We start from the raw sequence: 27,463 nt of genomic DNA on the forward strand, positions 1-27,463 counted from the left end.
CTGTAATATAGGGAGAATAAAATCATAATATTTTGAGAATAAACTCATAATATTGTGAGAATAGTCAGAATATTGTAAGAATAGTCAGAATATTGTAAGAATAAAGTTGTCATGTTATGAGAATAAAATCATAACATGATGAGAATAAAGTCATCATATTGTGAGAATAAGGTTGTAATATTGTGAAAATAAAGTTGTCATATTGTGAAAATAAAGTCGTCATATTGTGAAAATAAAGTTGTCATATTATGAGAATAAAATCATAATATTGTGAGAAATAAGTTGTAATATTGTGAGAATAAAGTTGTGATAATGTGAAAATAAAGTCGTCACATTGTGAAAATAAAGTCGTAATATTGTGAGAATAAGGTCATCATATTATGTGAATAAATTCATAATATTGTGAGAATAACGTTTCAATAATGTGAAAATAAAGTTGTCACATTGTGAGAATAAAGTTGTCACATTGTGAAAATAAAGTCATAATATTGTGAGAATAAAGTCGTAATATTAAAAGTCATAATGTTATGAGAATAAAGTCGTAATATATAATTCCTCTATTTGTGAAGCCCAAACTAAACCTTTACAAAGGGCCCTACTGTATTCCTAGTTACAATTATTATTTATCTTAAATAAACAAAAAACTCAAAAGCTATGAAACTACTGTACTTAGTGCAGCTTTCAAAATTAACTTAAATACCACTCCTATACCGCAACTTATCCAAAACTTCATAGTCCAGGCCTCTTCTCTTCAACCACTCATGCTTCAAAGTGCTTCAAATTAGCCACTCAGTGTGGCACCTTAGAGACTGACAGTCACGCAGACACACCACGCTCACAGACAACAGGTAAAGATTTAAAGGTAAATGGAAAACAGTGGGGAAAAAGGGTTGAAACATATCTTTATTTGTTTTGTACAGTATTTCCACTGAACAAGTTTAATATATTTTCTTTACATTTTTTATTTTTAATATCATTTTGCCGTTTCCTGTATGTATTTCTTTTTTTTCTCCTCATGTTTGTGTGTTATGTTCCGTTGTTGAAGTGTATAAGTTTTCTCGTCACTCATTCATACCGTCGGTAAAGTCAAGAAGTCAAGTCACAGTTTAAGATGGGTTTTAAGTTTTGAGCAAAAATGAAAAAAATCATAAACAAAGAAGAAAAAAAAGGAGAAAAATAAATACACGTAAAAAGAAACGAGAGAACCAAAGCCGGGAAAACATCACATCTGGTCTGTGATGGCATAATGAAAAAAGGGTTGTTGTTGTTTTTGCAAACATGCAGCATTGTAAACATTTGTAGCGTTGTAAGGTGAAATTTGAACAAGCCAAAGTGTGGCTTTCCATTTTTGATAAAGACATGAACAGTTTCTAGGACGGAAGACGAGTCAGGTTTTTGAGATATTCGAGTTAAATCCTCCATAGGTTTGTTACCACGCAGCCTGACTAGGACAAACTTTTTACTAAACACAATTATTCAAAAAATATAGCCCGGAACATCCTGATCCAAGAAAAAGATCAAGAAAAGCAGAAGAGGCTTCTTGTATCCTCACATCCTTCCTTCCTATTTTTTTTTTTTTGTTTTTTTTGTAAGTCTTTTTTGTGTGTGAAATGTTCTAAGAGACTTTTCTCCACTTCTCAGAAGTGATTAGAATTGCATCTGAATCCCTGTTAATGTATCAGAACATACATGTACTCAAAACTTAGAATAATAATAATACTTTTTAATGTAAATAACCGCACAATTTTCAAAAAAAACTTGTTGTCTCTATTTTGTTGTTTTTTTTTAGCTCCGCCCAGTGGAAGGAGTGTTCACCTGTGTTGAGCTGTTTTTCTAGGTGGATCTTTACCTCTGGGGGGTGCCTGATTCTTGGACAATCATTATTGCAGTCTTCTGGTTTGATTTTGCAAAAAAAATTAAAAACCTTTCAAGATCCAGTACTTGAAAAGGAAAAGTGAGAAAAGTGGTACTGAGTTTAGGCAGCTTTCTAATGAAAGGAAGCAAGTTTTGCGATGGCCTGAAACAATCGACGAGGTCAACACAAGCCAATTTACATAACTACTGAAAACAAAACAAGTGTGTGTGTATATATATATATATATACATATATACACACATACATACATGTATACGTATATATATATATATATATATATATATATATATATATATACGTATACATGTATGTATATATATATATGTATGTAATTTAAACCAGCCAGTAAGTAAGATGACAAAACTTTGGTAAACTAAGTTTGACAATAAGGTTAAGTACCTGTAAATTGTCTGATATGATAGTCGCTTTAGTTTCCACCACTTGCATCGCGTGCCACATTTAAGTACAAAATATGTCCAACAGCACAGTGTGGGGTCTGCAGGGCTGCCGTATCCACCACATGCAACTGACTCTTTCCTTTGCACAGTGAAAACCTTTTAGTAGACTGTTTGAGAGGGGGATCATCACACCAACGGACACCGAGTCGCTGGGAAAAAGACCAGTTTTATGCAGTTAATCAAGTCCAAAAACACCCGTACCCTACTTTAGGTGCCCACAGTAAAGAGTGCCACTTTTCCAAAAGAAACAATGGCTAATTTTTAACTTTAAAGATAAGGAAAATAGAGCAGCAATGGGTTTTTGTTGCACAAAAAAATGTGCACATTCAAGTAAATAAAAAGATATAAAGGAAAAAAAAAAAGTCAAAGACATATACAAGAACCTCCAGTCTTTGTTGGTCAGGTTGGCACTTTTGTGAATAGGAGTGCATTTTGCATTTTTCAGAAATATATATATTCTTTTTTTCCTGGTTTTATGTGAGTGACTTGTTTTCTTTTCAATGTCACAATTCTGGCATTATTGGTAAGATGAGCACAGAACTGGCCATGAAACCAAAGACCTATAAAGGTATAAACGCTCCACATTTCAGTGACGCATAGGCATGTTCTCGATGCTCAAATATATATACATATATATATATACATATATATATATATATACATATATATGTATATATGTATGTGATTTGACCTCTTATGTCTTACTGGGAGCACACTCTGTTCTGTGGACGATGTTTTTTTTTTTTAAACTTAAAGAGCTAAACCAGCTAGCGTCTCTAATTCATGTTCCTAATGTAAAGCTGGCTTCAACCATAGTGTGTAACAGCAACAGCAGCATCTCAAATGCACTGAACCAAATCAAAGTCTGTGCACCCAAGAATATGCTCTCCCAAGTATGTGGAGAATTCTGGGGTCTTAAAAGGTTCTACTCAACAAAACTGTTGCATTTATAGCGCGTTTTGAGTGACATATTTTGTTACACAGCTCAAGCTGCGTCTGTGATCCACAGAACGGTGGCTCCCAGACTTTGACGGGGGCAGAGTCATAGAGTCAATCGACCTGTTCCTCACACAGTGCCTGTCAGTCAAACATCACGCAAACCCACTGTTCTACTCCATCCACAGAGCCCCAAACACAGACCTGAGATCAGGTTCTGACCCCAGATCAGAGTTTTAACGGGACTGATTTTTAAAAAAAAAAAAAGCCATCTTTAGTCATGTGGCTAGAAGCAACTAAAAAGTTTCCTGGTGTGTACCTCTTTTTTTTTACCAACTCAATTAAAAACTGAAAACTACAGAAATTAGAGCTGAAAAAATGACCAAAAGAAACCCACAAAGGGGACACTGTGTGCTCGTTAGCAAAAAATGCTTTGAAATTTGAAACAAAAAAAAGGGGACGCTCTTGTAGTTGCTACTAGCCACCCATCTGTGCGAGGTGTGTGTGTGTATGTGTGCACAGTGTCTGCTGGTGTTGTATGCAAGTGTACATGACGTGTGTGCAAATATAGATGTAGATATATATATGTATATATATAAATACAAATACATCAAAATTCAAATATATGTTCATACTTGAATTTTTTTTTTTCTTTCTTTCTTTTTTTTGTAGTTAGGCTCGTCACTCGTTCGAGATTACAGTGTATCCCTGGCCAAACATCCAAGAAGCAGCACAGCCTCTCCTACCCAGGCTATTTACATCAGCACTTCATATCACAAAGGGCCCCATGCATTAAATCATCAACACATCAGTTGTCATTCTCACTCCTTGAAAATATAGTGATATATATAATGCCAAAAAGGTTATTATATCAACTTTACTTTACTACACTATCACTGTTAACACCAACAAACCAATTAGCTATGGCCCAGTACCTGCTTTTTTTTGTTGTTTTTTTTTTACTTTTTTGTTAACATGGAGTTCTGAACAGTGCACATCAATATTTGTTCACACTTCATACTTCCATGTCTCTGTGCCAGCTGAATATGTTTGGCCAGGGATACTCAAGTGACTGTTGGCAGGGTAATAGAACACCATGCAAAAACCCTACCACATACAACTGGGGAGGTATGAGGGGGGGAAGCAAAGCGCCACAGAGCAGCAACGCGAGAGATAAAGAAATCTTAAAACATATTGTCAATTTAATTATCTCCAATCCCTCAAAAATCATTTTTAATGCAAGTTTGGTTTGCTGCTGTTACTGCTGCCAGCGGCTCCTCACCCCCCTCTTCCACCCCAGCTGTGCCATGTTTGATAGTTAGATCACTTCATAATTCAAATGTATTGTTAATTAATAACACGTCACACTACGAACATTGGATCTCTAACTATACCACCCTTGAAAACCTGGAAATAATATCCCATTTTAAGTTTCCCCCTTTGGAGCACTTCCCAAGGTTTTTCTCTCTACTTCTTTACACTTCTTGCCACCTCAACACCCCCACCCAATCAAAACTATTTAACCCCCACCCCCTCACTCTATGGGGAAGAAAGAAAATAATTTGGTGAGGGCAAAAAAATATCCACACTTTGTAGCTTGGGGCATCAGACAGCCCTTAATTTTGGATAAACAACCCCAGAAACCTCACACCCAATTTCCCACCCCCCACCCCCACCCCATCATACAGACGGGACTATTTTTCCCATCAGCAGATATGCAGAGACTAGCCCTAAGCCTAATCATTAGACAGCCTGTTGGTAGCAAACTATGTGCTTTCCATTAAAGACAACAAAAAGGAAAAATAAAAGATAAACACTAAGCACTAACAATAAAGAGGAGCAGATAAATAAGGGATAAGGGGGAAAAATAACTAATCATGAACTGAAAAAAGTACTTTTGTCAGAATGACATCAATAGCTGGGCATATTTCACCTCATGCACCTCTTCTCTGCAGGGATGCACGGGTAGTCCTGAAAATAGGAACGTCCCATTGGAAAAAAATAAAAATAATAATAATTGTATAAAAAGATATGAACCCACAAGCCATTGTTTTACTGCCAATGAGAGAATCTAGGATCAAATGGCAGGAAGATGTCTATGTGTGTGCATTTTTTTAAGCCAGGGCAGACTCACACTCTGGGGCGATGAGGTGTTCACGGGAGTTTGTGTGATGACATGCTCCGCCGATGGTCAGGAAACACGAGTCTACCCTGCAAGACATTAGTCCACTGCTTGACATTTTTAGGCTGGAGAGCGAGACAGTTTTAGTTTTTCCTCCAAGAGGTGTGGGGTTGGTGTGTTACATTTGTGGGGACAGTAGGTAGTGGTAGCAAATTGGGGGGGAGGTGAAGGGGCGTCGAGGTATGACTCAATCGATGGATCCTCCATGAGAAAGAGTGGTACGGAGGGGTAAGTGGGTTATTCAGGAGGGGGGTGCTGATTTATAGCTGAAAGCCCTCCATGGGGGCCTCCTGCTGGGGGAAAAGGAACTGCTGGTTGGCCGGGTCTGCCTGAGGAGCTAGACTGCTGTCCTCATCCTCCGCGCCAAAGTAGTGCTCAATCAGGTCAAAGGCCTTCTGGTAGATCTCCTGGTTGTCGTGGCTCTGCAGGAATTCAATCTTGTCCAGACCTGGGGAGTCACATCAAATCAAAGTTGTGTTTGCAAAAATGGCAATGTTCATTGTAAAAAAAAAACACAACATAAATGTAATCTTAAAATGCTAAAACGGTTTCCAAAAATAGGCAGCGAGACATTCAGCAACAACACGTGTCTACAGTTATCACTTCTTCAGTTTTATGCCATTAAATGATCCAACAATTCACATGTGACACAGAAACACATGGACACACTTTAGCATGAAAACATCAATGTTTCCTTTAAATGCTGCCTACAGATATATTACCAATGTCGCCTGATGTTTTAGCTTCTTGAACTAAACACTATACAGTACTGTGTTGCTAATGTGGAAGAGAGCAGTTGTGCACCGGTGGATTCACTGAAGAAAGCCAACTGATTATCTTACAGCAGCGACGTCTTATCAACGCAAACTTTGAGCCATTATACGCAGTCGACGTGAAGCTCGTTCCTGCTGAATCACTGCAGGTTAATGCAGACTGTTGACAGTGCACGAGCCTCAGGCAACTGTTAAATGTACTCTCGATGGGACTAAGAATTAAGAAGAAATGTTTATTCAATGATTATTCTTTGTTTAAATAACGTGTCATAACAGTATAGTATAAATTGATTCCTCGAGGTGTAGTGGAGCCTCAAATGTAACTCCACTGATTTATGGTTGTTGTATTACAAGTCATATTTCTGAGCCATATTGTGTAAATGTTTCTAACATGTTTGGGTGTGTTTCAGTGACAGTACCATAGGCTTCTTCAATGAGGCTGCAGTAAGGGTTGACTCCAGTGCCGTTGTTCTCCTGCTTGGCCTCCTGCTCCCCCAGCCTCAGAATGTTCTCCAGCCCGTTGAGAGCAACCTGAACAATCTTGGAGTCCATCACCGTCAGCAGATCACACAGAGGCTTAATGCAGCCCAGGTTCACCAGATATCTACATGTGGAAAAGAAATGTTCACTGTCAAGGTCACCACTTCTTCATACAGAGGTGATCACGCTACACAGGTTCATTCAAGTCTTTAATTCAGCTGGTTTATGCCAACATTTCTTCACAATTCACTCCTCTTAATAGGACATATAAATCTGACCTGATCTGCTCAGGTGTTCCTCCGGATGTGGCGTTGGTGATGGCCCATGCTGCCTCTTTCCTGGTCCTGAACTCTGCTTTCTGTAGGATGTCGATCAACACCGGGAAGATGTTGGCATCAATAACAGTCTGTGGGGCAGGAAAAAAAACAAGGTGCAAAGTGAGGCATGGTTTATTATTATTTTTTTCCTGGATAAGAGCCTCACAGAAGCAAGTCTTGGGGGCATGCGTTAGGGCGTGGCAGGTGGAATGGAAATGAATCACACACACTTTCGTTTGGGTAGTGGTTCAATATAAATAAATATTACAACATAATCTTTTTTATTATCAATATAGCAAATATGTAATGATAAAATATTAATGCACTGTGCAAACACACTTGTTTTTATTTTCTGCCCATTGGGAAAAACAAAATTATCTTTGGCTTCAACTTTCAATCGAGAGAAAAACTCAACTGACATTTATCTTGATAAATGCTGACACACGCCTTTTAACTTGCATTGATACATGTATTGGCAAGATACAGTAATTAACCTTTATGATGTTGGGAAAATGAACCCATGAGTCTTAGAGTCTATTTCAAAAAGGTCAACTCCAAAATATCTGAGCAAACTCATCGCATAAATGACCCCGTTAACTTTTAGTGGATTCCCAATCTCTGGAACTAAATATACTTTTTTCATGTAGAACACAATATAGTCTGAAATTTACTCACTTTTCATGGGTAAAATCTTTTTTCTGTAGGTTATTGCTACTTTCAGTTCTAAGCTTTGCGTCTATGCATCACCTGGATCTGTGCTCTGTTTCCTGCTGTTATGTTGGAGATGGTCCAGCACGCCTCTTTGCGGATAGACTCTTTAGCGCTGCTGAGAAGATGCAGCAGACAGGGCAGAGCAGAGCAGTTTAACACCACCTACACGAAAAAAAACAGAGGGTTAAAACCTAACAAGGTATTGAATGAAAATGTATTTTTCCTGTGTTTAAAACTTTGTTGACTTCATGTGCGCCTGTTCTCATACACGAGGACGTAGTAGACAGGCATTAGAAGAAGTGACACTTAATATACTCTCACCTGTGTTTGGATATCATCTCCAGTGACAATGTTTCCTACAGCTCTCAAAGCAGGAGACGCCACCTTATAGTCAGTGTGCCTGCAGGAGGGAATGATAATTAGATAAGTATTAACAGTCCATGTACATTGTAGCAAATGTAACAGCACAGAGTACAGATGTACTTACATGAGTAGTTCTACAAGGCGCCTGCAGACACCAGAGTCAATGACAGCCTGGATCTTGTCATTGGGGCCATCTGAGAGGTAGGACAGGGCCCAGCAGGCATCTGCCAGCAAGTCTGGGTCACTGCTAAATAAAAGCCTGGACAGTACTGGCAGACAGGGTGACACCTAGACATCACAGATCGCATGCTTATTTATAATGAGAAACAATGCCAGTTCAACAGCACCTGCAAATCCCACAGAAAGAATCCAGCCGACATTTGGGGAAAATAGAACAAAAGTCTTATATTCATGTATCTTCCGTTAAAAATGCTGGGACGGAGACGAAAAATGGGCATTTCATTTCATATCGTTATTCAAATATGTGTAAAAGTTGGAATGCATTTGCATTTATTGAAATTCTTGCAAGAAATGAAAAATGCTGACAACGACAATTGGCTGTTTGACCCACATGCAGTTTGCAGCATGGCAAAGGTCATTTCATCTGCTTCAGAGGGAGAATTAAAGGTTTAGGTGTGTAGTTCAGTGACCCTCAGGTTTAAGGGAGTTGTTTTAAAATATAGAAATAGTTAGAAATAGTCTGAGAACACCTCAGGTCTTAGTTAGTGAACAAAGTATAGATATGTGAATTATATACATAATGCGTTTCCTGCACCGTATGACGCTCAGTCTCTAATGTACATATTGTCACAGGGATTTATATCTTCTATAGTGAAATAGCAAGGTTATATAATGGGACAAAGCGATACCTTTTCAAATGCAGGTGGAGGGTTTTTTCCTCTGCAGAGATTAGACAAAGCCCAGACTGCATTCCTTGTCATTGTCAATCGTGTAGATTTGGTCAGAAGCCTGAAATAAAAGAAAAAACTAAGCTCAGTACATGAGAATATGGGGGGCACAGGTAGAGAAGCTGAGAAGCTCAAAGATGTCATCCTTTAACATGCAAAGTATAATCTTAACTCACATTAACAACGGCGGAAGGATGTTGCAGCTCAGCACATAGTCCCTGCAAGCTGCACTATCCCCTGCAATATTACCTAAGGCCCACACAGCCTGCAGAAAAGAAAAATAAATCACCACACAAATCAATACAATGGTGGACAGGCACGTCTGAAAGAATGCAAGAATGCAAAACAGACAGACCCAATATAATGTATAATATTACACTGGATGTCTTACCTGTTCTTGGACGTCCTCAAAGTCAGAATTCAGTAGCTCTATAAAGATTGGCACTGCTCCTGCCTCGATCACCGTCTTTGTCTGTATGGATGTACCTGATGCTATGTTGGTCAGTGCCCAGGCAGCTTCAAACTGCAAAGTTTCATTGAGACAAGTTAGTTTAGGCTTTTTTGGTGTGTGTTATTGTTACATAATTCCACAATCACATGTTATGGACCTTGTATCTGTTTACAGCCATTTCAACTAAATATGAGGCAACAAAGTGAGGCTTCGACTGATCAAATCTCAAGGCTGTTCCACAACATTTACTCTGCATACTGGTCTTTTCCAATGCAGCAACAACAAAAACTTCCGATGCTGCAAAGAAACCTTAAATAAGGAAGTAGTCTAAAAGAGAGTTGGGCAAAAAATGCAATTAAATAAATGCTGGATGAAGGCTGATCAGGACAGAGAGCATCAATACATTCAGCAATCAACAATTTTTTGCAGCTTTATCGGTATTGCTATTAAATGAAAATTAACTCTTGGATCCTCACTGAAAACATTTTTTTTGACATTTGTGACAAATAAAAGGTTTTTAGTTTACACGACAGCCAAACAGGAGCCTGTGTGATCAGATAAGTACAGGGCGGCTGCATCAGCTGTATCTAACAGTAAGATCTATTTAAGTCTACAAGTATAACCAGGTGGAATGCATCTGAGGACAGCATCTTGCAGAGCAGGTTACACTCCATGATTATTCAGTGAGACAAACCTTAGTGACCTATTCTTGATTCACATATATTCAGTTTAGCATGAGCACATCCCACACAGAAAGGTTTTTACATTCTGACCTGTAGTGTGCAGTTGACACTCTTCTTTAGGAATTCCACAAATCTCTCCACAACTCCAGGTGTGTTTATAACTTCATCAATTGGTGGGTTGGGCTCTGAAATGTACAAACATAAAAGTAGATGTAAGTATGTTGATATATTGTTGTTTGATATATCCATATCTATGTAGCCTTTTCGCTGATATATTGGATTTGGCATAAATGTCATTTATTTTAGAGAACATAATGTGGCAAATACGCTTTAGGAATAAAAATACAATACAAGCTGCACTGTCTGCAATGAAATATTGGTAAAAAGTCAACAATCCCATCCTATTCCCTCCATTCAACACATTTATAAATATTAGTGACATAATCAATCCCTGAAATCAGTATCAACAGCAGCCCCAAAAATCCAGTATTTGTCAGACACTTTTTGCCATCGGAACATTGAATTTGCGTCTGCTAAATGACATGTAATGTAATGTAATGATTTTAAAAAGTGCACAGTATGGACCTTTGGAAAGTAGTTTTCTGAACTTTTGTGTCGTGGCAAGCTGGAGCTCCGGGTCCTCTGAGAAAAGCATCTCCACCATGTCTCTGGTAATTACTCCTTCCTGTGACAAAACATACACAAGCAAGCTGTAATACTTGATCCACTTGCTGCACACTATAAATCAGACGTTAGAACAACTTTGAGTAACAAAACAATATGCAGTCAAACTTAATCCTGTAAGGTGCCCTGTTTGGGCCTCTCTTTGTCTAGGGCTATGTTCAGATTACCAGCCACGTTGTTCAAGTCAGATTTAAATCTGATTCATTACAAATCATATTCATCACTGCAAGCATCTTGCATTGTAATTGTGACTGTTCTCTTGCACACTAATACCTTGTTGCATGCTGGATTAACAACAACAACAACAGCAAACAAAACAGTTGTGAGAACACTTTGTAGTGAAGTGGGAGATTGGTAAGATCAGATCTCCAGAGGATGGCACTGTCCTCCACTGTTGTTTCACTTTGCTACAGATAATACAGACAATAACAACAATGCTCAGCAACAAGTGTAAAGGCAAAAAACAATATGACCGTAGGACTACATATTTGAGTCATAGATCTTGTTTGAAAATATTAATTGACAATTGGATTTAAAAATTTAAAAATTGAATTGAAATTTAAGTGACAAAGTGAAAATAAAAATCTGACCATTAAAGTTTGGTTATGTGAGTGTAGCCTAAGATGTGAGAGTCTACAAGAATGGTATGAGGACAATAGATACTCACTGTAACTGGAGAGCTGAGGTACGAGTCCACCAGTGGACTCTCAAACATGGCTTCCTCTTCATTGAGAATGTCCACATTCCTCCTCTTGAAGAGCTACGATTACAGAATTGTCAGAATCCTCAATGGCACAGTAAAGCTCAACAATTATCACAATGATACACCACATGCGGATGTAATCAAACCGGCGGCAAATAAGAATGAGAAGTGGAATACCCAGATCAGGTACCCTACCTGTTGTTCTCGTTTCTGTTTTCTGAGTTGGATGCCTTCCTCCTCTCTGCGGCGCCTCATCTCTTCTGGGTTCAGTGCTTTGTTCTTGTAGCGGTTCATCCTGTAGTTATCCTTGGCTGGACTAGCTGACGGCTCTGATGGGCACAGATGCAAGTAAACATCACAATTAAGACACATAATTTGCTTTGGGATGAAACTGAGACCACCACCATGTGTAAGGAAGAGGCAGTGAGCCTGCCATTTTTGTTTCATCTGACATCTCTAATAATAGAAGATGATGAAGCAACAGGCTCTACACAGGTCTATATATAAAACCACTTTGTATGAAACCATCTAAACATGTTCACTAGACAACACTGCCTAACACAAACACAGCTAAGCTATTCATCAACCAGACAGCTGGCAGAGAGAACAAACATATTTATTCAATAGTGTTAAATCGCTGAGTTAACATAAACAGATGCCCACACAGGACAAACTAAAATGCCTGTTCTGAGCATCTGTGCACAGTCATGCACCAGAATAGGACACTATTCACCTGAAGGGATGCCAGGGAGAGAAAGAGATAGCAACGACATTCAGAAAACCACCACTAGTACAGAATGGTGCCAAAAGCCCCTGTTGAGGTTAAATACCAGATCAAGCGGTGCAAACTGAGGTTAAGCTATGGCTTCAGGGTATAAGCACAAGCTTAACAAAAAAAAAAAAAAAGTTTATGCAAAACTGTAACACACCCAGGACATGGACAGCACATGAGCACATGTAGCAGGCTGGATGTATCAGTTCCTGTACTGTGTTCGTTTGATTAGCTGCTGTATGTGAACTGTGCTGATTGCTATTTGGGCTGGATGGCACAGAAATAGCCCTGCTGAAAGCATATATCTACACAGGCATTTCAGTGGAGATCCAACTGAGTGCAAGGGCTTTCTATGGGGAAGACAGGAGAGACACTGGATGTGTTTTTAGACAGGGTTTGTAGACATAAACTGGGGAAGAAAAACTCAAGTTGGCCACCACTTTGGGTGTGGAATACAACCTGTCCCCCCTTTGACTGTGCAAATAAAGCATAAAATAATATATGCATAACACGTCTAGCACCACTGTCTAGTTCATCTCAGGGTTACTTCTCCACGACTGCTTTTCTGTGGTGACATTGCCTTTTCCTCTCTCCTCTTATAGCGTCTAATTGTTTAATGGCAGAGAGAATTAGAGTTTCGTCACTACCGTTTCAGTCACCTTGTCTTTGACACATTGCATTAGAAAGACACGCAGATAGAGGGACACAGAGGTGTACATATTGACGGTCCTTGACATAATAGACAGAAAAATGTCATTAATATAGGGATAAACGGCGTTGCATCATTTGAAATCACCAGCGGCGTAGCATTTGCTAACACAGCCCGCTAACATTAGCAATAGCAGCCCCAGTGTTGACGTGAGTCAAGAGTTTAACAGCCCCAAAAATAACGTCGCATTTGCCAATGAACAAAACGACACGTTTTTATAACTGACAATAACGCCTGGTCCAAACTGAACGAATGCCTCTCCGTGTATCCACATCTATCTATATATAACGACGACCGGATCATAGTGTAAATCCGTGCTAACGAAGCTAGCTATTAACCAAGTTTGCCTCAAGTTGGCTAACAAGTAGCACTGGTTGTTTTCTCGGAGGTGGATTGCGATGGTTCACCATTAGATGTCATATAAGGTTCTGCGTGTGTTGCTCTCCCGGACTATTCTATGCGGTGATATGAAGTACAGCAACGGACCTGGTGTGATTTTGACAACTCATGTTTGGCTACTACGTAGCAAAGACCTGCCTAGCTAACTTGTTAGCTGCCTAAGCTAAACAACAGAGAGGGGATGAGGATTTCACAATCGTCACCACCCAGACGACACAGCCCGATCTTTCAACAGTCCAACGTGAATCTGTGGCCCCGGAGTTGCCGCACAGCTTACCCATTGTGTCCTATGTGGTTAGAGTGCGTAAAGTCGTGAAAAATATGAGTCAATTTCAGGTCGCTCCCTCTTCTAGCTTTCCAGAATTTGCTCCTGTAAGCAATATGTCTGCCGGAGACGGAAATTCACAATATAACTATGGCGACTTTGTGCCACCAGAGGGCGCACAAGCTCCACAAAACTCTTACACATTAGTCATTCATTTAGGGCTGATTTGATATAAATCTCAGACATATATTGGTCAGAACTACAAATGCAAATGTAATTTGTTTGACTGTACAACAAAGCACTGCTCTCAGTGGACAAGTAACAGGCTAGTCATCCCACGTGCAATATATATAACATACTTTACACAAGTGCTATGTATATATATATATATATACAATAGCTCATGTCCAATCCTTGTTTATACTGTAAATATCAAGCCCATACTGTATATATTCTAGAAACTGTCATTCTGTTTTAACTCTTTATTGTCGTATTGTTAATATCTTTCTATATTGTGTTTATTATCTTCATCTTGACTGTCTTTGCTACTGTGACAATGTACATTTCCCCACTATTAAAGGACTATCTTATCTTATCTTAGACCCCAGGTTCACGACCCGACCCGGTCAGAACAAGGGCCTTATTCTACATGGAGTTTGCATGTTCTCCCCTTGTGTGCGTGGGCTTTCTCCAGGTTCTCCAGTTTCTCAAATTGACTTGTAGGTGTGAGTGTGAGAGTGGATGGTTGTTTGTCTCTATGTGGCCCTGGGAATAGCACCAGCGACCTCATGTGGGGGACAAAGTGGTAGAAGATGACTTGATGGATGGATGTAACAGCTAAGTTTCTCTGCCCCCTCTCCATTCCGCATCCCTTGATACCTCTCTGTCTCGGTTCTGCATATCCCCACTGTGTTTATGAAAACACTGAGTGTGCGAACAGCTGACGATCCCCAGTGTCTTCCTCAGATTGGATGTGACAGGGCAATACAGGTGAGCTGCATCTGTGGTCAATTTGTTGGAGACCAGGTAATGGAAAATCACTGCACTATATTGCCATGCAGCATTATAGTGCCCCTTACTCCCTCCAGGGAGGGCCTGGAGAGATGCACCAGAAAATTACTTTAGGGGGCAATGTTGTACAAACTAAATGGACGTAATGGGGCATTCGCTTGCCGTCAGTCTGGCTCTTTCCCCTATTAGACGGAGAGCGGCAAGGTCAGCAACTGAAGCGCTGCAGAGATGCTCTTCCATGATTGCGATTTTCTTTGTAGACGATGAATAAATATCGTTTGTAGATCCACTTCCTTCACAGCGTAACAGAGGGCTGAGCTTCACTTCACAGAGCCGTGATGGCTGAGAATTCAGCAAGGTGTGTCGGTGCAGAGATGAGACACACTTGTATCAAATAGCACAAATTTATTAAAATTTTTTTGGCAAGATTTAATTGAGCACACAAATGCTCTCAGATACAGTCCACCGGGCTGTAGATGGGACTCAGCGTGTCTGATGCCACAGCGTCTCCGTTTGCAAGTTCTTTATCTTTCTCATTTCTAGGCCTGCTGAAGCACATCATACAGCAGCCTACACTTTGCAGAGCAGCAAAGGCTATCCATTAGTCAATGCCACAGAGTAAAGACTGCCTCTGTAATGGAATCATAAGAGCAAAGCCAGGCGCATAACCAAAGGGCTTTTAAACAGAAGAACACAGGGAACAGTCACTTCTTCTGCTGTCGCTGCCGATGTAGATCCAATATACCCGGGCAGTAATTGTCCCCGCTTCTTCCATCCAAATTCAAACTGTAATTTGAAGAGAATAGGGATGCGAATGCACAAAGAAAGGAAGACCTGTCAACCTCATTACTGGTCCTTGCCCGTCTAGGCTGAGTCAGCAATAGTGAGAAAGTATACTGTATTTTTAATCAAGCAAATTAGCAAAGTTTCTTGAGTTTGAAAAGTAGATTCTGTGTTTGAACTTTTCTATTATGAAGCTGTTTGATGACCAGATTTCAAAGCAGCTAAAAAAACCTCTATCTTTAGATCTTTACATTTGTAAAAGTGTTGATAATTATCATTATACAAACGTCTGCCTCCTTTTGTATCATATTCTGTCTCTCTTATCCGCGATAAAACATCAAGCGGGGTTCAGTTCTCTGTAGGTAGTTAACGGCTCCCCCGTTAAAAGACTTGTGCATATTTAGAAAAAAGATAAATAGCTACGACATAAAGAGGCTAATAACATCAAGGAGCAGTGTTTGCAGAGTGGAAATGCAGTTATGAAGTGTCAAAAGCGGTTTAGCTTTGATTGTGCTGCTTCGATCTAACAAATATACCCAGTTTAAAGTGCTCCCTAATTCAATTACAGCCGGGATGATAATAAGGCTGGGACACTGAGATGTGAGAGAGTGTTCGGGGGCTGCCAGTGGGAGAGAACATCTGCACGGCTTTTTTGTGCCGAACGCTTTGTGTGAGAGTATTAAAGAGTGAGCGAGATAACGCCATGGGGCGGATAGTGCGAAGGAGAGAGCAGTGTGTCAGTGCATATGGGGGGTGAATGGAAAAGAGGAGATATGTCTTCATAATACGGTGTTGAAAATTCATTCAGCACTGTCCATCCCTTACTTTTTAATCTCACTACTCTCACACACACACACTCACTCTCTGACATACCAGGTGGCAGGGCTGATACCAAAGATGCTGAGCAGGTGATTTTTAGAATATTCTTGTGGATCATTCGATCATCTCCCCTCCGTGTGTGTGTGTCTGTGTGAGAGGGACATTTGTGCAAACCCTTTGAAAACTAACGTATGGTTTTAAGAGGCAAATCTGCAGCTGTGAATCGAAATCGGGGGCCGTAAACTGACACTGAGCTAATATGAGCAACTACTTTATATTTAAAGCCTTTGAAGGTTTGTGGGCTCTAACTGCGTAACAATCTTATAGCCCAATACAGAACTGTACAATTTCCTAAATTGGCAGTTGGACATGCAAGGCTATCAACGGTCTTTATGTAAATATTTCCTCCTGCTTCCCAGGCTTTGTGCCATATTTGTCAGCTTCATAGCTCCTCGACAGTGGATCAAGGTGCGAGTATGTCCGTTTTCTACCACTTTATCCTCCACAGGTGGGTCGGGGTGTGGTGCCAATCTCAGCTGACACAGGGCTTATAGGCGGGGTCACACCCTGGACAGTTCACCAGTCCATTGCATGCAGGGCCACATATAGAGACAAACAACTGTCACTCTCACATTCACACCTACGGTCAATTCAGAGTTACCTAATCCGCATACTGCATGTTTTTGGACTGAACCTGGAGAAAACCCACACGCACACAGGGGAGAGGCAAAGGCAAGACTGCTCACCACTGCACCAACCCTGCTGGTACTGTATGTCATGAGAGAGAGGCAGAGTATGGGGACAGCCTTGCATCAGGAAGAGACTTAGATATATGCCAGCAGAGTAGACAAAGCAGAGAGATCAATACGGCACAATTGTTGTGCACACAATGTAATTGATGAACACGTGGCTGAGGTGACTTCCTCACGACTCTGTAAACCTTATAAGCCAATTTCAACCTAATCGAACTAGCTCAATAAGGCCTATTAACTCAAAGTGCCTTTATTCGCATGTTGGAGGAGACATTTGTGGCTTATAACACACACACACACACACACACACACACACACAAACACACACACTGCAGAAAAACGCTTAAAAGTCAGGATAATAACAATAACGTGCTACTAACCACCATGCCAAATTTCAATGATTGAAAAAGTTGCTACATGTTTAAAATTAGGTTTAAAATAATACAAATGAATGAAGTGAATGTCTGCCTTTCCTCAGTGTTTGTACAGAATCAACAAAAGAAGCAACAATATTACCATTTTGGTCGCAGTTTAACAATAATATGACACACAAACACAGTCCTGCGCTCTCTCAGTCAGTCAGTGATACCTGCAGTGGATTTCTTTCTGTTGTTCTCCTGTACTTCATTTCCTCATCTTTTAAATATTTTAAATAAAGTGTCATTTTTGTGTGTTTTTGCATCGAGGGAAGACGCACTTGCAGGACAAACACATGCAGGTGCTGGTACAGTTACTTATGAGTGAATGGGTAAACTGTTGATAAAGCATGCATATATATCCATAGGTATATATAAGTCTCTGGTACAAACTTGTTTACAGGGGTCTTATCAGTCTGCTTCCCCAGTACCAACGTGCGAATTTGCACCAGAAACATTGACGGACGTTACTCAATACTCAGGGCTTGTACACACTCTCCAGTATTGTGCTGCTTCAGACTGGAACAATCAATTCTGAAATGAATTCTGAAGGACGTAGAATCTAAATCAATGGTCTGTCACTGCTCTCAGGTTTCTGTCGTCGGTCTCTCCAACGTCTGTCATTAACTTCTTATTTGCAAACTCAATGGGATTATCCAGGTAAAATAATTCTTATGCACTTTAACAATACAGCACATTTCAGAACAGCAACATTCCGCTCTCTCAGCTCCTCGTCTTGTCAGGGTTCCTCTGCAGAAATAAAAATAACCCCTCAAATGATTTAATATTCAGCTGCAACTGCACGGAATTCTTTAATTAACGTTGTTTGATCTCGACGATTCTGAGTTCCACTCTGGCTGGTGTAAGCTCCGAGGGTAAGAATAGGACTGGAGTGACCATAAAGGTGATGTGTCCTGCCGTGGGTGTGCTGGAGCAACCTAACAACCTCACTACAGAGCTTTCACAGCCTCTCTGCGGTGGCCATAAATCCACTCTGTGATTGGAGAGAGAGGAGGTAATGAAGGGTTTGGTGCACAATACGACCACACACACTCGCGGGGCGTCTGAATGCACACACGATCCTCTGTAAATAACACCACCACTGACCCTGGCAGCGGTCTGATCGTCTTGGTCTGCCACAATCACTATCACTGCCCCCAGTAAATCTATCTAATTAACTCTGCAGCTGAAACCAAGGAGTCTCTCCTCCAGTCAGTCAGATGTTTCCACAGCTTAATAGTTTCTGACAGGACACAAAACGAACCGAATACAATTAAAAGTCTTTTCTCTGCAGTATTAATTGTTGTTTTCAAAAGCGCTGGACTGCGTGTGGAATTGCGGACAAATGGCTTTTAAGTTAAAAACAAAAAGCCAGGGCTGAATTCCCTCTGACAGGATGTCACGTAACTGGATGCATTCCCGTATTGTGCGAAACGCTGCTCTGCCTCGGCTTGTTTTTCAAGCACTCTATTATTGATGGAACAGGCAGATTGAGTGGAAAATGGGAGGAAAAACAGCACAGCGTGTTAAGTGGATTAACAAATTACCTCCTTGCCCTTTCAAAGGCCTGAAAAGTGCCTCCCTTCTCCTATACTTTTGACTCCGACAAAACCGAGCCCAACCTCTGTTGACCTTTTCCATGTAACATCAGAGTAATTGAATGAGAACCTGGATAAAGTTAATTGGCTGTTTCCATACTCTGAAAGCTGCTGATAATTAATCAGAGAGAACAAAAGCCACTACATCACCACCTAATTATGGGTGAGCACTTGGCAGACTCGACACCCAGGATCCTCAGCGGTGTGTTGTTGTTGTTCTTTTCCTTCTTTTATCTGCAGAATGCTTGTGTGTTTGTGTGTTTTTGTGCAAATCACGCGAGCATTTGTTACCTGCAGTTCTGCCTCATTGCATTCTTGACAATGGGTTTTAAATGCAGCGAGCACAAAGCCGCTGTAACATATTTCATGTATTTTCATTGATCAAAGCGGAATTACCGAGTAATTAAGGAGTGCCGGCAAAAACGCGTGCACAGGATTGATATTGATGTGATTTTGATGACCATTTTTCATTTTCCATATCGGTTATTAGGAAATTCAGATTTGAGTTATCATGTCACATTATTCTGATCTGTTCTTCATCCTTTTTAAACGCGGCAAAAAAATAAAGTATTCATGCATAAAACAGCCTGAATTAAAGCGTGCAGCTGCAGGTTGTTGTTGAGCAATAACACATTCCTCTTATATGTTGTTTTTATTATGACTCGGGCTGAACAATTAGGGGGAAAAACAATATATATTTTCCACTGAATGGGAAATCATTTACAAAGTTGGCATCATTTGCTGAACTGAAAACTAGTCATTGAGATCATTAACTCAGGAAAATGTTAACGTCAGTTATAAATCAAGTGAGAAATTGTCTAAATTGCTCATAGACGGAGTTCTTCTTGCAACAGAGCTGCCCCCTGGTGGCTACCAGCTACTTCTATCCCAGGGGACCGCAACCTGCGGCTCTTCAACACCTCTGCAGTGGCTCCCCGTAGCTTTAAAAATAATTAAGCGTATCTTTATTTTCTTTCTTTCAAAGTGAATACTTATTTTTTTTCAGGGATGAATGAGAGTGGTTTAATATTTCGTCCACTAAAGTCCCGTGTCTATGTCAAATGCGATATTGCAAACGTCCCAGAACCCGACAAACTTATTTAAAATATAGTGTGAAAGTAATGAAATGTTAGCAGTTTTCTTTTCCTACTTTTTAGATTTCATTAATGCAACAAACTATTTTTTTATATATACATACATATACATATATATATATATAATATGTAAATATGTATATGAACATCTTCATTTTATGGATCAAGTAGGGTTTTTTGTGGCTCCAGATTATATTTATTTATTTGGATGGAGAAGGGACAAAAATCTTCTTTTAATAATAAAGGCTTCACTTTTCAAACCGGAAGATGTATATACCAGTGTTTATACCAGTATTTAACAAATTACATATACGTAAAAAGAACTGACCTCAAGATAAAAAGGACCGCGACACAGTAACACAGTAACACAGCATGGCTCTCGAGTGTCTCCTCTCACATTACTGTAGTCAACCTTTAATCCAAATAAAACCTAAAGGTTGACCATGAGTCACGAGCGTTTTGTGGTTGTTGTTAAAGGAAAGAAAGACAAGATCAAACTCCTGTTCCAGCCGTTATCTGCACTCTGAACATGACTCGTCGTCGCCAGATAAAAACGTTTCATAGAAGTTTTTTTTTTGGATTAATGGCAGAGTGGATGCATGCGAAGACGCCGCCGACACGAGTCTTCAATAAGCGCGGGCTCGTATTGTTTCATTTTGGCGAGATTATTGGATTTATTATCTAAACTCAGTCTGTAGCTTGTTATAACTCTGCAAGATCAAAATCGTCTCTTTTTTCGCCACCTCGGCGGAACAAAATAACGTCGTTCCTTTGTGAGTCTCTGTCTTATCTCTGCACCTCTTTGTTCCTTAATCAATTAATTAATCATCATACCATCAAAGATTTCACTTTAAAGTGCAGTGTTGTCACCAGATTCTTAGTTAATTATTTTTGCTCGGCAGGTCTATCCTCCAGATAGAAGACAAAGTCATCTTAAAAGTGAGGAATATTTTCTACTCTTCCCTCCTTTTTTCTGTTTTATTCCCCGGTCCGGCTCCTGCGCGCCTGTGGCATGCAAGCGCCTTTTATTAAGGTAGGTAATATCCACCATACCATAGGCCCAATATTCCTCAGCCCCCTCCTCCTACTTCCTCACACACGTACCCACACACTCAGCGTGGCAGGAGCTCCATCTTAAAGAAATGAGAGGAGCTGGGGAGCAATTAGATTCAGCTGGAGACTTTTTAATGTGAATTCTTCCTCAACGTGGAGCTGCTTTCCTCTGGAGAAATCTCAAAGTCAAGTATAGGATCTTTGATCATTTACAGCCATATGGATACGACGAAGCGTGGACCCAAATGTGTGTGTATCTTCAAGGTCAAATAATGCTAAACTAATTCAAATGGTGTGCTTCCCTTGATACAGATTCAACCCAATGAGTATGCAATGAGGTGTTATTCCAAGGTGGTTTCCTAAAATATTAGCAAAATTAGCTCATTTAAAAGTTAGCGGGGGAGGAGGCGGCTGTGACGTGACCTTTGAGCAGACTCAGTCAGCGAGCCGCTGGCTTTGACCACACAGATCTTATCTCATTGTTACAGAAAGGGTTCGTTATCAGAATCACAGAATCAGAAATACTTTATTGATCCCCCGGGGGGGCAAGGGGGGGGAAATTGCTTAAATGTGTACTATCAAGGTCTATAGTTGTCAGAGGACAGACATGGGATTAACCATGTTTGTCTACAGATGTAGTAAACTGTGCTGGAAAGATTTTTTTGATCTTTTTAAAAAGAAAATGCTAGCGTTAACCTTTTAAAACCTAAGCCTCAAAATGTCCGAACAGCTTTTGCCCATTTTTCCAGAATAACTTTCTGGAAATTTGGCAGTTATTTACAATTTACTGCATGTTAAAATAGTGTATTAACAATTTAAAATGAAGAAAAAGGAATAGTCTATTTAGAGAAAAACACTGTAGTTGTACATAAACACCAGATACTGCGTGTTACACAGGCCAAAACATGGAAACTATGCATTTCCGCTGATTCACCGTCTTCCTGCAACAGTGCGAGAAATTACCATAATACTTACGCTTTGACGTGCAACTTCTCTGCTCTCACAAACCGCTGGAATTCTTCCAATAGCACAAACCGTTGTGTAATTGTGGTGATGCAAAGTGTGCTTTGTGTGCGCAAACGTGTCATCTGCGATATGCTCGGTGTTAAAGGTTAAAGGTTAAATTTGCTTGGCATCACATTCCTGTGTCTGTCTTGATGAAGTATTGATAGTTTAGTGACTCACTCCTGTACTGTGGCGCTGATTGTTTTGTTGTTTTTGTTTGATTTACGCTATAAATCACGACCACATTCTTCCTAAGTGTCTGAAATGATATCAGCTATTTATTTTCTTCCGATGTCCAATGCTTATTTTTTCCATTAAACAAATCAAAACGGCAACACCTGAGTAAAATGACCTCTAATAACCCAGCATGACCCTGAGGCAGGTGTCAGCCTCAGGCAGAATATAAGAAATTAAATGCAACCCCCCCCTAGTGGTTGGGGGGGGAAATCTCACCAATAAAAACAAGACATGGCTCCAACAGATAGTCATTCAGTTCACACTACATGACTCACAAAGTGAAAGGATTACTGTGAAATTCACACTCCACAACTGTGCTGATCTGAGTTTATTCTCATGTAGCATCACACACACACGACACTATCTTTCAACAGGAGCAGCACAGATTTACGAAAACACACGTGGACACAAACACACGTTTAATCTGGATTACTTTTATGTCTACAGGTTGATTCCAAAGCTTTTACTGTAGCCGTGCTGTCTGTCTGTTTCTATCTCTGCCATGTATTTGATGCTTTATTTGCCTTTTTTTTTTCCCTTTTCCATCTTCTTCTCTCTGGTGACCGCAGTCATGTGGTGAAAATCATGCCTACAGTCGTGTGAACGAGGCTTTAATGTGCTGCCAAATCTGCAATAATGAACCCAAAGGTTTCTGGTTGTGTGATTTTTTTTTTGCCAATTTAAATAACATGAGCTGTATTTGTGAAAGTTTGAATGTTTTGTCATTTGGCATGAAGGATGGAGGAGGAGGAGGAGGAGGAGGAGGTTCAAGTTAGAGACGACTGAAAGACTGAGGATCACACATTACTGAACACATCAGACTTGACAGTTTTGATAGTTCCTTCCAGTCTTCTTTGTCTTCTGACGCGACGTCCTGCGTCCCACCCAGAGCCGGATTAAATAAATGGACTATACTAGGCAGACTGTATTTTTTGGGCCCCCCTCCATCGATGTTACTTATGAATTGAAATTTGAAACTTACCAAAGTTACTAATAAAAGTCAATTCACATTTTACATAGTGTAGTCTTTGGTTACGAGTTGGTTCTTTGTATGCCAAAATAAGTCATGTGTTGTATATTAAACAGTCTATCAGACTAATAATTAGACTAGTTTTAGTCAGGTTTCAGTCATTTCTATATGTGATAGTTTTAGTCCAATTTCAGTCGACGAAAACTAAAAAAAGTTTTAGTCAGTTTTAGGTTTTAAAAGTATAGTCTTTTAACAAATCCATTTAGGTCAATAAGTATTGGAGATTACTGTTGGGCAGAAACCTTTAATCTCCATATTTGAACTTTTCAACAGTTTTTTCCATGAATTCATCATACAACAGTGTCACACATAAGTTTGACATGAAATTTTCTTCCGCCGGTGGTGCGCCGCGACCGATTCTAGATCGGCTTGGAAGGGCTCGGGGCGAAGGTGGTTTACAGCGAACCCGAAACGACTGTCGATCGGAGCAGACTGTCCTCAGAACGCCCTGACAGCGTCGCGTCATCAGGACGAGGAGCGTAAATCGGACGAGGAAGGTAAATCCTAGTTTGCCTTTGCGTTAATCCGGCTCTGGTCCCACCTCCTCTGTCTCACTTTTCAAACATGTTCGACTGACTGCGACTGAGGTCGGGTCTGTTACCCCTCACACTGAGCCATGCCGACTGTCCCCGACTCATGCTGACGTGAGCAGACTCTTACCAGCTGTGAATCGTGCAGGGTTAACAAATCCTGTAGTGTGTAGCGCCTTGGCCCTTTTTTAGTGGAGCAGAGGCAATAAGTCGATAGCATTCATATACAGAGAAGAGGGCAGTAGAATGGCACACTTGAGCTACAACTGTAGGTAAAGACAACGGCCATCACGTGGTAAAAGTAAGTGCATGCACACTTCAGGAGAAATGGACCATAGGAAATTCCATGTGGATCAAATCTATCCATCTATGAACCAGTTAACACTGTTAATGTGAGTTAGGCTGCATATGAGATGCAGTAGTAGCATAAAAGAGATCGACGTGGAGACATAACGGAAGAGGAAAACTTCAAATAAAGTATCATAGGGGACAATGTGTTCCCCTTAAGTAAGTGAAGTCACATGTTCTCCGTGTTCCCATTCACTTCTCCCTTCAATTGCTTTTCTCCCACTTTGCAGCAGATAATTTGTCTGTGTCTGCTTGTTCCCCGAACTTCACCGAAGTCATACGCTGTAAAAAAGAGATTCTGCTTTTTTTTTTCTTCCTTTCTTCCTCTCTTTCCTTTGCTGCCCCATTAAATTTAGATAGGGAACTTCTCATGTATTGCATTTCCTTTTAATAGCATTTTCATTCAGTTCAGTATTCTCACTTTTTTGGCAACATCACGAACATCCTTAAAATTTAAAAATCAATTCCCGTGCTGCTTGACCGAAGCTCGGATGTATAATATACCATATGTATAATGGACTTTGAAGCCTGAAGCCAGCTTCTACCTTAAAAGCAGCACAGACATTACCTGAGTAGAATATGCTGTTATTCTTTCTTCTGGGGGGGAAACCTTGTTTCTTTTTATTTCTATGGCTTGTTAATACTCGAGGCCCGTCTGTGAGGGTGCCTCAATGCTGAAGTGTTTTTATTCCAGGAGAGCGTCATTGATGTCTGCAGGAAAGCTTTTATGAAACTGCTGACTTAGCATGCTTTTGTGCACAGAGAAGGTAGCAAGGCATTAGAAAAATACTCTGTCTCTTCACTCCGCGGAGACTTAAACTAAATTTACTATCCACCGTGCCTGCCTTTGAGCTACATCCACCCTCCTCCCCCTCCTGAGTGTAGCGGAGAGAGGGGAAACAGAGAGTAAATGAGGGATGAGACACAGAACCATCATAATCCTTAACAAGGAAAGTTGAGATAAACTTTTTACCCTGACTTTTGTGTGCATGTGTGTGTGCTCTCTCCAGTTTCCTGCCAGTGCTGTAGCAGTGTTAGTGAGACTGTCAGCCCCACACTGCATAACTGTGGCCTGGATAATCCAGCACAGGAAAAGGTCTCACCTCTAGTTAGTCTCAGGAGGAGTGTAGCAGTTAGGTGATAGAGCACAACTGCTGCTGCTGCTGTTGTTGCTGCAGCTGCTGCTTCCCAAACCCAGGTTATGTTCATTTAGCATGTCTATGTTCTTGGTCTGAGTGGGTTCACACACACATACGAGTCACAGCTATTCTTGTTAGGACTCTGCACTGACTTACAGTCAGCAAGTAAAGCCAAATCAAAAATGTATACTGCAACTTATCCTTAACGAGTGAATGCCTAATCCTGGTATAAACCGCAAGTCATGTCGTATGCTGCTTTTCCTCTACATGGTGCCGGCACGACTCGACTTGACTCGCTCTGGCACGGCACGGCGTGGCACGTTCCATGTCCCCTTAAGATATGGAACTGAAAGGCTTTTCTGGACAGAAATCATTCGTATTTAAAATGAAAACACCTGGATGTAGGCTGCCCGTATACTCGCTCACTCAAATGCACACACTACAGCAGTATCTGTGAACATCACTGAGAGACACACGCAGAAGCCAAGACAAGACAAGAACAGCAAGCCCCTGAGAAATCCCGGGTGTCTTTTCAAAGACAAGGAAGGAAAAGCTTGAATGGCTGAATTTCAAGGATACGACATTATCACACTGACCTAATATCGCAAGGATGCGCATCATATTTGCCAAACAAGACTCACTGATAAACAAAGAAAAACAAAGAACATGATAACATTTGTACATGCAACCATAAATATGTGATAATGAGTTCATTCTGTAATTATTGTCAATGTCTAAAAGTGTAGAAAAGTTTAAATCAGTTGTGTATAGAGCTCCGGGTGTCACATGTTTGCTTCTGCAAAAATGAACAGCACCAGTGCCAGTTTCAAGCCGACAGAGTTCACCGCGTGAGTTGAATCCAGAGAGATCGGATCGCAATGTAACGCAGAAGTTGACAGTCTGAATATATCTGACCTTCCGCCCCTGTAATGATTTTCACGAGCATGGATTCTTGGTTAAACTTCCCATCATCCTACCCTGGAGAATGCTTAGAAATTGCAATAAAATGGACTTGAACGGTTCAACTTCTTGCCAAAATGGCATCATTTTGACTGTTTTGCGTGACAGGAGTGCACAACACAAGCTTCCAGAACTCCATATGTTGTCTCATTTTCCTTTCAGCATGCATATTTTCCCGGGCGGAACCGTTTCAATGACATAATGATGAACACTTGTGAGCCTGTTCCATTTGTACACGCGCCTCGTCTCTGTGGGACCGGACTTAGATGGATCGTCGTTGGAGCCAATTTCCTGGAACATCCATTGCTACTTAACCAGCATTTTAATGGAAATAGACGGTCATTTCTATGGGGGAAGAGATGGAGGAGCCCACCCAAAAGCTTAAAGGGCCTATTTCGGTAAATCAGATGACTGCAGAGGCCACTGCACCACACATAAACACACGGAGAAAAGAGACAGCCAAGGAAATGCCTTCACGCCTCCCTCGCTTACCTCTCACAGTAAAAGAATGCTGCTGTATCCCACGAGGGAAATGATGCTGCTTCTCCAGATTTTATTGCCTCAATGAGGCTCATCCTTTACAGATAGACAAGGTGGTTTAACACCAGTGTTTTATCACATCGAGATAAACCCTCACGCCCAGATTATGCTAATATAATAAGTTATTGATTTATCCGCTGCCAATTAGTGTGCATGCATATTAAAGGCGCCACCTTTCCTCCGTGGCTTCCACCTGTTTGCCATCTCTCTGCACATTAAATACCAACCCTGCTCACCCTCTAATCCATCCTGCCCTTTGGGCATCTCCGCCCGGAAACTACCTCACCCTTTCATATCTGTGTAATCCCGCCGTGTGACCCCCATCTTTGCCTCCGCCCCGTACGAAACCCTGACGGCTCCCCCCTTCTATATCTTCTCACCTTCTGCCACCCCCCTCGTCTTATTACCCTAGATCTCCTCCCGTCCCTCCGTGTCTCTGTGCGTCCCCGCTGTGATCCATGTGACATTTCAGCAGTCA

The 27,463-nt window shown here is 40.7% G+C and overlaps 1 protein-coding gene across 1 annotated transcript; it reads right to left on the reverse strand.

The window, feature by feature from the left end:
* Positions 1 to 3,530: 3,530 nt before the first annotated feature.
* Positions 3,531 to 13,791, reverse strand: kpna6 (karyopherin alpha 6 (importin alpha 7)). Its single transcript, XM_044052819.1, has 14 exons — positions 13,683 to 13,791; positions 11,721 to 11,854; positions 11,490 to 11,582; positions 10,724 to 10,823; positions 10,229 to 10,323; positions 9,396 to 9,527; positions 9,181 to 9,269; positions 8,966 to 9,065; positions 8,221 to 8,384; positions 8,055 to 8,133; positions 7,770 to 7,895; positions 6,984 to 7,111; positions 6,645 to 6,829; positions 3,531 to 5,900 (listed from the first exon to the last, which is right to left on the reverse strand). Exons 1-14 carry the CDS (start codon positions 13,684 to 13,686, stop codon positions 5,713 to 5,715), a joined length of 1,617 nt encoding a protein of 538 aa, XP_043908754.1. The 5' UTR covers positions 13,687 to 13,791; the 3' UTR covers positions 3,531 to 5,712.
* Between the last annotated feature and the right edge of the window lie 13,672 nt (positions 13,792 to 27,463).

The sequence above is a fragment of the Solea senegalensis genome, linkage group LG20 (assembly GCF_019176455.1).
Source record: "Solea senegalensis isolate Sse05_10M linkage group LG20, IFAPA_SoseM_1, whole genome shotgun sequence".
Taxonomy (NCBI): Eukaryota; Metazoa; Chordata; class Actinopteri; order Pleuronectiformes; family Soleidae; genus Solea; species Solea senegalensis.

Bases quoted from the DNA above. Each gene is read 5' to 3' on its own strand.
- kpna6 (XM_044052819.1), bottom strand. The intron at 10,324-10,723 runs GTCCATACTGTG...TGTACATTTCAG, and splicing joins CAGAAAACTACTTTCCAAAG to AGCCCAACCCACCAATTGAT. The intron at 7,896-8,054 runs GTGAGAGTATAT...TTTTTCGTGTAG, and splicing joins GAGATGATATCCAAACACAG to GTGGTGTTAAACTGCTCTGC.